The following is a 13,467-nucleotide window of genomic DNA, read 5'->3' on the forward strand; positions in this document are numbered from 1 at the left end:
CAAATTCATCCAGCAAGAAAACCCTAGAAAAAAAGAAGTGAAAGCAATCTCCAGAATAAACTAATTAAGGTAATTAAATACCTGGATGCCAGCAAAAAATAACAAATCACACCAGGAAAATTGAAGATATGGCCCAGTCAAAGGAACAAACCAACAATTCAAATGACATACAGGAGCTAAAACAATTAATTCAGAATGTACGAACAGACACGGAAAACCTCATCAAAAACCAAATCAATGAATTGAGGGAGGATATAAAGAAGGCAAGGAAAGAAAAAAAAGAAGAAACTAAAAGTCTGAAAAAACAAATCACAGAACTTATGGGAATGAAAGACACAGCAGAAGAGATAAAAAAAACAATGGAAACCTACAATGGTAGATTTCGAGAGACAGAACATAGGATTTCAAAACTGGAGGACGGAACATCTGAAATCCGACAAGAAACAGAAACTATAGGAAAAGAAATGGAAAAATATGAGCAGGGACTCAGGGAATTGAAAGACTATATGAAGCACATGAATATATGTGTTGTGGGTGTCCCAGAAGAAGAGAAGGGAAAAGGAGGAGAAAAACTAATGGAGGAAATTATCACTGAAAATTTCCCAACTCTTATTAAAGACTTAACATTACAGATCCAAGAAGTGCAGCATACCCCAAAGAGAATAGATCCAAATAGACATATTCCAATACATTTAATAATCAGAATGTCAGAGGTCAAAGAGAAAGAGAGGATCTTGAAAGCAGCAAGAGAAAAGCAATCCATCACATACAAGGGAAGCCCAATAAGACTATGCGCAGATCTCTCAGCAGAAACCATGGAGGCGAGAAGACAGTGGGATGATATATTTAAATTATTAAAAGAGAAACACTGCCAACCAAGAATTCTATATCCAGCAAAACTGTCCTTCAAAGATGAGGGAGAAATTAAAACATTTTTAGATAAAAAAATCACTGAGAGAATTTGTGACCGGGAGACCAGCTCTGCAAGAAATACTAAAGGGAACACTAGAGACAGAGATGAAGACAGAAGAGAGAGGTGTGGAGAAGAGTGTAGAAAGGAAGACTATGAGTAAAGGTAAAAAGAAGGAAAATTAGATATGACATATAAAATCCAGAAGGCAAAATACTAGAAGAAAGTACTACCCATGCAGTAATAACACTGAATGTTAATGGATTAAACTCTCCAATCAAAAGACATAGTCTGGCAGAATGGATTAAGAAACAGGACCCTATCTATATGCTGTCTCTACTCAAAGGACACAAGGCCAAGGACACAAATGGACATTTACACAACAATGTTTATAGCAGCATTATTAACAATTACCAAAAGATGGAAACAGCCAAAATGTCCATCAACAGACAGTTGACTAAACAAACTGTGACATTTACATAAGATGGAATATTATGTGGCTGTAAGACAGAATAAAGTTATGAATTATGTAACAACATGAACGGACCTTAAGGACATTATGCTGAGTGTGATTAGCCAGAAACAAAAGGACAAATACTGTATGGTCTCACTGATATGAATGACATTAGTGAATAAACTTGGAATATTTCCTTGGTAACAGAGACCATCAGGAGACAGAAATAGGGTGAGATATTGGGTAATTGGAGCTGAAGGGATACAGATTGTGCAACAGGACTGAATATAAAGACTCAGAAATGGACAGCACAATACTACCTAACTGTAATGTAATTATGTTAAAACACTGAATGAAGCTGCATGTGAGAATGATAGAGGGAGGAGGGCTGGGGACATAAATGAAATCAGAAAGAAAGACAGATGGTAAAGACTGAGATGGTATAATCTAGGAATGCCTAGGATGTATAATATAGTGAAATGTACAATGTACAAATTTTTAAAAGGTTTCTGCATGAGGAAGAACAAAGGATTGTCATTATTGCAAGGTGCTGAAAATAGATGATAATTAATACTTTAAAATGTCACCTTATGTGTGACACTAAAGCAAAAAATGTTTATTTGTTACAAAATTTATATTTTGACTAGAGCATTTCCTAATATAACTCATGTAGATAGTTTGATTAAATGTCATAAGTACTTGGAATCTCAGGTAGGATATGAGATTTTGTTGGTTTGTCCAGAGTGATGCCCCGATGAATCCCAGAGTGATTTGATCAGTGAGTGGAAAAATATTTGCAAGCCCCCTTCAGAGAATGGGGAGAGTGGGGAGAAATTCAATTTCCCCAAGTTGAATTCTTGATATTCTCACAAGCAGTGTGGACAACCAAAGCTATAGGCTGAGCCCCCAGTCTTGGGGTTTGTTCATATGAAACTTAACCCCACAAAGGGTAGGTCAAGTCTACTTAAAATTTAGGCCTAAGAGTCACCCCCAAGAGAGCCTCTTTTGTTGCTCAGATGTGGCCTCTCTCTCCAGCCAACATGACAAGCAGTCTCACCACCCTCCCCCTCTCTGCGTGAGACATGACTTCCAGGGGTGTGGACCTTTCTGGTAACGTGGGACAGAAATCCTAGAATGAGCTGAGACTCAGCATCAAGGGACTGAGAATAACCCTAGAATGAGCTGAGAATTAACATCAAGGGATTGAGAAAACCTTCTCAACCAAAGGGGGAAGAGTGAAATGAGACTAAGTGTCAATGGCTGAGAGATTCCAAACAGAGTTGAGAGGTTATCCTGGAGGTTATTCTTATGCATTAAGTAGATATCATCTTGTTGTTCAAGATGTAGTGGAGAGGCTGAAAATGTACAGCTGTGTTCCAGTAGCCATGTTTCTTGATGATGACTGAACAATGATATAGCTTTCACAATGAGACTCTGTGAATGTGAAAACCTTGTGTCTGATGCTCCTTTTAGCTACTATATCAACAGAAGAGTAGAACATATGGAATAAAAATAAGTAAAGGGGGAACAAATGTTAAAATAAATTTAGTTTGAAATGTCAGTGGTAAATGAAAGCGAGGGGTAAGAGGTATGGTATGTATAATCTTCTTTTTTCTCTGTTATCGTTTTATTTCTTTTTCTGTTGTCTTTTTATTTCTTTTTCTAAATTGATGCAAATGTTCTAAGAAATGATGAATATGCAACTATGTGATGATATTAAGAATTACTGATTGTATATGTAGAATGGAATGATATCTTAATGTTTTGTTTAATTTTTTTAATTAATAAAAGAAGCTAAAAAAAAGAAATATAGGGTTATAAAAAGATGGCTGAGGGTCATAGAATGATGTGTACTATTCACTTGCACTAAGTGATTCACATAATACACAGTGCCTACTTCAATGTGCAAGAAATTATAAGATAATTAAGTTCTCAGAAGCCATGACCCACTTGTGTTTTCATTTGCACAGTGCACGTATTTACCTAGACTTTCCAGTACCTGAACTCTTCCACCTAAACATCACTTGTATTTCTAAGAGCAAATAACTGTCAAATAAAAGAACAATCATAGAAATAAAATGAGTGCACAACATGATTTACAGAGCATTTACCACTACACAGATCATATTTGACAGTTTTGAGTTTGTGTACAAATTTATGGACACAACAAATATACAATTTTTAAAATTCTATGTAGATCACCAAACAGAAACTCACTAATTAGAGTTTTATCACAACTTGCTTTACAAACTTTCTGGGGCTGTCACTGGGAAAATCAGGTCAAGTTTGTCTTCCCAAAACTGTGCTTAGATACTTGTAAGCAGTGTTTAATGCAATAGGGTACACTCAATGGACAATTTTCAAACATACAACTATTTTACCAAGTGAGAAAGTATTTCGGGAACACCATGTACTCCTTCAAAAAGTCCCTACTCAAGATGTCTGACTTGGGCAACTAAATTTTCTCAGGTACCATTGTTATAATAAAAAGTAGTCCTAAACAACTATCCTCCCCTTTGTCTCACCCTATGCAAACTACAGACACACCCCAATTCACAGTGAATTTTGGAAAGTTCCAATTATATTCTTAGAAATACAGTGGAAACAGTCTATGATGCATATTTTAATTAGAATTACATAAGCACAGTATCTTGAAACATTTTGGAACACAAAGTTAATAACAGCATTGCCATGAACAAACAGGCAAAAATGACAAAGAAGGTTTTTAGATAATGCCACCCTGAGTTGTACAAGAATGTGCCAGCTAATTCTGCAATAAAACTGACTCAGAGGTATATTTGACTTGCAAGTAATTATTCACGATAGTTTGTGATTACTTACTATGCTGCAGAATCATTAAGCTGGTACTCTCGGGATCTGTTGAAACAGGCTTGTACACCACTATCCTTCCACAACCGCTTTATAACTCCAGCAAGTTCTGCAGTCATAAAACCTTCTTCAGCAGCTCCAGCAAGCACAAAGAGTTGGCGTGCATCATCCTGAACATTGAAAGGAGAGTTTTTAAAAGTACAAAAAGGATATCACTGATAAAAATCCAAATATAATAATGAACTGCCTTCACATTTTTATTGAAATGGCATAACTTTTCTTTCTCTAAAGCATTACTTGAAAACTTGTTTAAACAAGAGTATGATTTTTAGAGATAAGTCTATGTTTTGTGGTATTAGTAATATCTAACAAGGCACTAGGAATTTCCAGAAGAATGAGTACACTTTCAGTTTATGAAGGGAAGCATTAACCAACTATCCACTGACTGGGTTTGTGCAGATGATCATTTTTAAGAAAACAGGAAAACCACCAATTTTACTCCAATGTCACCCCCTATAAAAAGCTTCTACTATAAGAAACATGTAACACTGTCAGAGATTATTTAAGATAGAATCTAATTACATGTTAGCTTTCTGATACACTTTACGAAAAGCTAAATAAGTCCAGGGAGGGGAGAAATCAATGTGGAGTAAGCAAGAACAGGTTCACAGAACAGTATGAGATTTTCAGGAGACTTTAAACTATGTATAAATTAAAATCATTTGGCCAAGGGTTGGGAGCAGGTGTTTGATAATCCAGGCATAGAAAACAAAATATTTAAAATATATATTGAAGACAATATGCAAAAATGTTTTATTAAGGAATATTGTATATAAATTTATATAAATATCCATATAAATATTATCGAGGCTACAAATATCTAGTTATTCTAATCCACAGGTAATCAATTGCTTTACATCAGTACTGTTCAATAGAAATATGACATGAGCCACTAATAAGAGCCTTCTATGTATTTCTAAATTTTCTAATAGCCACTTGAAAAAAGCAAAGAAAAAAGAGGTGAAATTAATTTTAATAATATATTTTATTTAATCTATATGTAAAAAATATTTCAAAATGTAATAGATATAAAGTAATTATTTTATATGAAATAAAATATGAAGGCTTTTATTCATATTAAGCCTTCAGTATCTAGTCTGTATTTTACACATCTCAATTGAGACTAGGGACATTTATAAGTACTCAATAGGCACATATGGGTAGTGACTACTATATCAGATAACACAACTCTAGTCTCCAGGTCATAACAGTTAATCCAAAACTAGGGGAAGATGTGCAGTTGCTAGCCTCACAAAGACTCTTTAGCGTGAGATATGGAATTCTATGTTAACTGGGGTGGAGGTAGAGTGCCTAATTTCTCTTAAGGGGCACTTTTTCAAAATACTGTAGCAGAGTCTTATAAAGCAATGGCACACGTTATGAAAAGGTATACAGAAGAGAAGCATTTGGCAACAGAAGCTAACAGAGTGTACTAGCTGACAATATAAATTCATTTTGCTGCCAATTTATGAGACATTTTCTTTTCAACTGGAACCCATCATGAGAAATAATTAAGTCTCTCAGCATGGGAATATATTATTCAAGCATATATTTCCCTTTCTAGTAAATTGCAAGAGAAAGGCATGGAAACAAGTAGCACACATACAATATCCTTAATAAACCCCCATATATCATGTTTTCAACTCATCCTTAGCACAATTTACCCAATTCCAGGAAATAATTATTCAGTTTTCCAAATAGTTACCAATACTTGAGAAATTTCTAAACTGTCATTTTTATTCATAATGTACTATATTAATTTTAGAAAAGTACCACCATTGAAGTAAATTTCTAAATGAACTTTCATTATGATATCTTTACTCACTTTAAATTGAGTTTCTTAACAAAAACTGAAGCCCCTTGGAATGGATCAAAAGATCATTCTCTTCAAACATTCTAGGAAGAAACCTGAGGAAAAGATATGAAAAACTCTGGACCCTCTTTATATAAATTGTATTCTCTTGGTAGCATTCAAAAATATCCCCTCTTCACATAATACAAACTGGCCTTTTTTACTTGAGAAACCAATAGGAATATTCACCTCCATGTCACGAGGAGGACATTCAGATGACTATAAATGAGCTTTCAGGGAATATATTTGTACAGGAAGGCACTTTAGAAATTCTTCTACCTCCTCCTTTATATGAAAAAGAATCTAAGGCAGAGAGGATTCAACAACTTTAAGTTCTACAGCTAACTGGCCATCCAATTATACAAATAAGTAAATCAAGAATTAAGTAGCCTTTGCCTAAAACAGGATAAATTTTTAAATTACAGAATGAAGCTAATGATCCCTAGTCTCAAAAAGGTTGTCATGAAAGGAGGTCTTTGCAAGAGTCATATAAAGTAAAGTCACTTAAGAATATTTACAAACATAAATGCAAAGGTACCATGAAATGTGAAAACGGTTCATAGAACAATGATAGGCATTACGGGAGAGAAGACTGTAGTTCAGTCAGAGGAAGGGCTACAGATTAACAAATCAGTTTACAGGACCTCTCTTGTGATAAAGAGAAAGATATGCTATTTGCCAGGCAATTACTGCAAAATAACAAGGAAAAAAAACTAGATGTAGCCAAGTTTATGTATTTTCAAACTATGAAAAACTAAATCAAACCCAAGATGATTTAGAGAAGGTAAGTTCCAGTTCCTACACCCACATGTTTTGGGAAGAAAGAAAAGGGATATGAAACACTATTGTTTAAAGAGATAAATAAGAGGGTAGCTTTCCCCAGTGATGGTCAGGGAACACCTGACATAATGTATTTATTTGGTGACAACACATCTTATTTTCAGCTGTCCCTTTTTATAGGAATTCAGGAGAGCTGCCCAAGGTGGGGAAGAGAAGAATCAGAGGACCCATGATCACTATCTTCTGATACACAAGGACTCATAAAAGTTAAGAAAAAGTAGACTTTCTGTTAGGGTACAGAATAGAAAAAGAATTTTCAAGACAAAAGATATCAGATTCCAACTAAATAAGAAAAACACTTTTTAACAATCCAAACCATTCATAGGAAGGGAGGGAGAGAAATTTAGAGCTTTAAGAAAAGGCTAGGTAATCATTTATTGTAATATCAGAAAGACTACATAAATGAGGTTATGAATTCAAATAGAAAACATCAAAAACTCTTCCACCAAAGAGGCTAATGATATGATAAAAGAGTGTGTTTTTTAAAGAAATAGTGATGCCTCAGTATTTTGGGGCACAGGATAATGTATATGTCATGATTCTTGTATGCACAGAAAACTTTTTTCTCAGTGGTTTTAGATCAACTGTTTCATTACTACCACTAACTGACAATACTGAATACCCCATACAATTAAAACTACCCATGTATTTAATATGCCACATTTTTGTAAACTGCGTAGTCACTCCTGTGCATTGAAGACAGCTATACTGCTTTTTAAAAAGTTAGTATAAACTTAAAAGAAACGCTAAGAATTTTAGTGTGGGTATCAGTCCATGGCTTATGGTGCTAATCCCAGATATCAAAGAGTTTTGATTAAGAAATGAATAATTTTAAAGCACATGCTTTTTTCCTCTAAAAGCACAAATGAAAAAGTAACAATAGCTGAGGCAAGGAAATAGAAAATAATTTGTTTTCCCATGCTGTTGGTTAAAATGAGGAGAAAAGACTAAAAAGAAACATCTGAATTACTTTTGACAAAAAAGCAGTTGGCATCAAACAAGCATGAGCTTCAAAAAGATTTAAGTTATTTCAAGAAGAGAAATTCTGGACAAATGTATTAACAAATATGATAATACATATTTATGAATTTTATACATGCATATATTTCTTATTTTCAATTTTACCAAAAGGAGAAATATTTAAATTTGTGTGTTCTTTGTATGGAAAATAGAAACTAGTGACAAAAGAGACATAGGAAAAATGAAAAATGTACCAAATAAAGAGACCTAATCTCACAACTAGAGGAAGTAGAAAAAGAGCAAACTAAACTCAAATTGAAGACAATAAAGATAATAACAAAGATTAGAGCAGAGAAAAATGAAATAGAGAATTACAAAACAGTAGAGGGGAACACAACTGAAAGGTGGTTCTTTGAAAAACTCACTAAAATTGATAAACCCTTAGCTGGACTAACAAAGAAAAAAAAGAAGATAGTACGCCAATAAATTAAATAATCTAGATGAAATGGACAAATCCTTAGAAAACACAAACTACTTACACTGACTCAGGAAGAAAGTGAAACTCTCAACTCTCATCAATACAATCTTTCCCAAAGCATTTTAGCAAATCTGGCAAACAGATATCAACTAACTAATGAAAATAAATTGATAAAATTAGGAAACATAAAAGCAGCCATTATATAGGAGTACATGAGGCTTCAGGGAGAAAGGGAATTAATTACTTAAGTCAATGCAAAGCAAAGTTTTCTATTCCATCTATCCTAATATCTTACCTCGAAGTAAATACCTCTCAAGCTATCTCTCATGAAGGACCAGTTCTTGTTTTATTTCCTTGTTTACAACCTATTTTGGAACCAATACTACTTTTAAAATGAAATGAATGACATACAAAATATAAACCCATTTTCTAAAAACTATCCTAGTTAGCATATAAATTATTGTGAATCACTATAAAACTATACACTTAATTTCTGTACTCATCTCATGCACATGTGCAACAGCTTAAGGACAGGCACTGGTCCACGGACCATACTTTGAGTAGACAGACTACTCAAAGTGATGAAGTGTCTAAGAGATGCCAACAGGTCCCATGCAGTGCTTCCCTCCCTTCACATTAGAAATATAATCATCTAAGCTATACATATGTTATCAAGCACAGACTAGCTTCATTCTGAGTTTTGTAAGGACGGCAAACACAAAATTGCTCTATATCAGCCTTGAAAACAATTTGTTTCCTCTCATTTTAAATAGCTTATATGTAATCTGCTTTGCAAATCTGGTAACTGCTAAATATTAAGCAAACCACAGCAAAGTAGTCACCATCTTTTAAGATTTTACATTTTATTTAATTTGGAACAAATTAACTTATGTATTCAAATGTAATACCAATTGAAATACCAACCAGATTTTTGTTCATTTGCTTGTTTTGTTTTAATGGGGGAGAAAAATGTATAATAGCCTCAATATTTTGGAAAAAGAGGAATAATATGGCATGATTTTACCTTATTAAATATCAATCAATGCTATAAAATTAAGGCTATAAAACTAAAATAATGTGGTTTTGACAAGATTACTAGTAGTGTAATAATAATTATACATAACAATAGCAACAAAACCAGCAGCAGACATTTATTGTGCACCTATTACAACCACAGTAAGTGGTTGATATATCCAAGATCTCATCATTCCTCACGACCCTATGAAGCAGAAATTATTATTGCCTTTTTATTATGATGGAACTACCTTAGAAAAATTAAATAATTTAATAAGTGACTGATCTTGGAAAGAAAATAATGTATCATGGGAAAAAATGAAGTACATAAATATACTTAAGTATGTTAGCAAAAGGGAAACCAACTATTGCTAAGGGTGACATTTTCAAGTTATTAGGAATAGATCAATAATTTAATAAATGGTGATAAGACAAGGGAATATCAGATTGCATGAAAGTACTCTTAAATCCAGTCTAGCAACAAGGACAAATTTCTAGATAGGTAAAGAAATAAATCTAAAATAGCAAAACTATATAAATCCTAGGGAAGATATGGAAGATTTTTTTTTTTAATTATGAAGAGTGCCTTTCTTTCTAACAAGATGCAAAACACTTAACTCATAACTGATTACAATAAAATTAAAAGTTCTATAACAAGAGGCAGAGCAGCAGCGGCTCTGTGCAGAATTCTCACCTGCCATGCCAGAGACCAAGGTTCAATTCCCAGAGCCTGCCCATGTTAAAAAAAAAAAAGTTCTACAACAAGAAAAGTGCTATTTCCAAAAACAGTAAAAGAAACATACTGGGCAAATATATCTACATAAAGAAGGGTTAATATCCCTAATATTCAAAGAGTGTCAATGTAAAAGGGACAAGTAATTTAACAGAAGTGAGTAAAGAATATTATAAAAGAAGTCTGCAATACAAATACAAATAAAAAATGTTTCTCAACCTCACTAAAAGTCAGGAAAACAAAAAATTAAAAAGGAAAGGCAATATTTTTCACTCATAAGATCTGAAAAATTAAAATGTTGATAATATCTAAGTTGGGATATGTGCTGGTTTGAAAGGAAGCATGCCCCCTAAGAAAAGCCATGTTTTAATATAAATCTCACTTCATAAAGGTAGAATAATCCCTATTCAATACTGTATGTTTGAAACTGTAATCAGATCATCTCCCTGGATGATGTGATTTAGTCAAGAGTGGTTGTTAAACTGGATTAAGGGACAACATGTTTCCACCCATTTGGGTAGGTCTTGATTAGTTTCTGAAGTCCTATAAAAGAGGAAACATTTTGGAGAGGGAGATTCAGAGACAGCAACACTACCAAGCAGAGAATCCACCAGCCAGTGACCTTTGGAGATGAAGAAGGCCAACGCCTCCCGTGGAGCTTCATGAAACCATAAGCCAGGAGAAGAAGCTAGCAGATGATGCCATGCTTGCCATGTGCTCTTCCAGCTGAGAGAGAAACTGTGACTATGTTTGCCATGTGCCCTTTCAGCTGAGAGAGAAACGTTGAACGTTGTCGGCCTTCATGAACCAAGATATCTTTCCCTGGATGTCTTTGATTGGACACTTCTATATACTTGTTTTAATTGGGACATTTTCTCGGCCTTAGAACTGTAAATAGCAACTCATTAAATTCCCTTTATTAAAAGCCATTCTGTTTCTGGTATATTGCATTCCAGCAGCTAGCAAACTAGAACAGGATAATATCTAATATCAGTTGCTAGAAAACTGATATGATACACAGTTGCTGAAAAAGATTATTCATATCACTTTCCTTTGGTAAGCAAATCTGTGGTACCAATTAAAATGATATATCTGGTTATACTTGAATTCAAAGTTAACACTTCCAGGAATTGATATTTTAGAAAAAGAAATATATTCAGACTACCTTTGAAACTGCTGTTTCTTATTCGTAGAATGCTTTTGCCTTGTTTTCATCTAGAAAACTCTTACATATTTTTCAATCCCAGCTCAATGTCCAGTTCACTGTAAACAGTCTTCTGCAGCATGCCCAGGCAGAAGAAATCTCCATGAAGAAAAATGACCATATTTAATTCACCTTGTATTCTTTAGCACAATTCCAAGAGCCTGGTAGCATTTTAAAGCTTATGTAGAGGTAAAGCAACTCAAAACATGGAGCAGATATTTCTCAACATCAGAAGCAATGTTGAGAACATGAAGACACTTGAGGGAATGAGATTTAAACAGAAACAATGATGTGCAGGTAGTAAGAAAACAGTTATTAGGGAATAGCTAGGGAGTGAAAGACTTGTGGGTCAGACTAGCACCCATGGAAACAAAGATATACAAAGCAGGCCCACATGTAGATTCCAAAGCATCAAACACCATTAACAAATAGCTTGTGGGTGAAACAGCAGTTATCCCAGTCTGTTCTGAAATTAAATCCAAGTTACATTAAAAAAGAAAAAAGAAAATCAGAAGAGAAAACAAAATAATAATGTTCCTTGAGAAGAAAAAAATGAAAATAAAAAGAATGGAGGGTACGAAACCTTTCTGAATAACCACATCTAAGATCTGAATGCAGAATACTGTCTCCAAAGGTCCCTTTTAATTCTAAAAGTCTCGTACTTGTTTTCTAATAGCCAATATTTTCCTATTCCAAATCAAAGCATATTCTTGTACTGTTTTTCTATTTAATCTCACATGAGATTAGATTACTTTCTAAACTGGGCATGAATACAAAAAATTAGATCATTTTAGCATTCAAATTATAAAAACAGATTCTGAAAAATACTGGTTCAAGTAGTTTACTAAATTCAGTACTAACTATTAGAAATTGCTATGGTGATGCAGGGGCACTTGATATAACATGTTAAGTAGAAAATACCATAATTATTGAGTTGTCCAAATCTGTAAAGGGAAATAATACAATCCTGTATACTCTTATTTCACTTGCTTCTAAAGCTTCTGAATCATCTCGCTCATTTCTACCCTTTCTACTCCTTTTATAAAATGGCTGTGAGATAGGTGATGAGTCTGTATGAAGTGGTGTGGTATAATCATGCAAGGTATTCCTTTTACTCATCATACCTGTTCTAATAAATTTAATAACTCACCGCCCGAGCTGAGTCACCGAAGTCTATCTTCAGTCTCCCCATTGCCCTAATGATGGCAATAATCGACTGGATGGTGTTGCTATAGACCACTGCTTTGTATTGTTTACATTCCTCTTCTGAATAACCAGCTTCATGAATAATTCTAATGAGAAGAAAGGAAAAAAGAAGAACAATGTATCCTCTGATGGGAAGGTACACCTAACAACAAAAAATGTTTCATATTTTAAATCTACTTACTTCATTTGCTTTACAATTGTACTTTTACCAGATTCACCAGCACCTAAAAAAAAAAAAAATGAGATTTCTAATGTCAATTAGTTGTATCAAATTTCCAATATATACACATACACACATTCTTTCTCTCACAATTCTCTCTCATGGGGGAATTTTGTTTTATATCAAAATGAGTTTTAGGGCGTGCCACGGTAGCTCAGCAGGCAGAGCTCTCGCCTGCCATGCCTGAGACCCGGGTTTGATTCCCGGTGCCTGTCCATGCAAAAAAGAAAAATAAATAAATAAATAAATAAATAAATAAATAAATAAATGAGTTTTAAACATATAAAAAAGTTTCCCCCTAATAAGTTTCACCTGTTTTTAAAAAATTACTCCATTACACTTAAATTTGATAAACTCAACTGTTAAAAAAGTTTTCATTGTTATTTGCATGTACTTCCTAAAGTGTTTAATTTTTTACACAATGCATTTTTAATAAAATACAGCATTCTATTAACATGGGCTAAAGAATCAAAACCTTTTAGATACTAGGTAGTGCAGTTAGAGGGTTTGTTTGATTTAATAAAATGTAAGTGTTAATGAAAAATAGATTTAAATCTAAACTTTCATAGTGAACAATATAAGTCTGGATTCATCATACTTCATTAGTCTATCATTTAAACAAGATCAACTTAGAGGAAACAAAAACCTTTCAAACTCAGAAAAAACTTAGTATTAAAATTTGTAAAATTTTTATGTTTTAGGAAAAA

The 13,467-nt window shown here is 33.6% G+C and overlaps 1 protein-coding gene across 1 annotated transcript in view; it reads right to left on the bottom strand.

Annotated features, from left to right (window-relative positions):
• GNAI1 (G protein subunit alpha i1) overlaps window positions 1-13,467 on the bottom strand; it is an 80,502-nt gene that overhangs the window by 17,132 nt on the left and 49,903 nt on the right. Inside the window, exons 3-5 of the mRNA XM_077153417.1 lie at window positions 12,722-12,764; window positions 12,485-12,626; window positions 4,206-4,363 (exon numbers count right to left, since the gene is read on the bottom strand). Of these exons, the coding sequence (XP_077009532.1) occupies window positions 4,206-4,363; window positions 12,485-12,626; window positions 12,722-12,764 (343 nt within the window). The remainder of the gene's footprint in view (window positions 1-4,205; window positions 4,364-12,484; window positions 12,627-12,721; window positions 12,765-13,467) is intronic.

The sequence above is a fragment of the Tamandua tetradactyla genome, chromosome 1, assembly GCF_023851605.1.
Source record: "Tamandua tetradactyla isolate mTamTet1 chromosome 1, mTamTet1.pri, whole genome shotgun sequence".
In the NCBI taxonomy this organism is placed as follows: domain Eukaryota; kingdom Metazoa; phylum Chordata; class Mammalia; order Pilosa; family Myrmecophagidae; genus Tamandua; species Tamandua tetradactyla.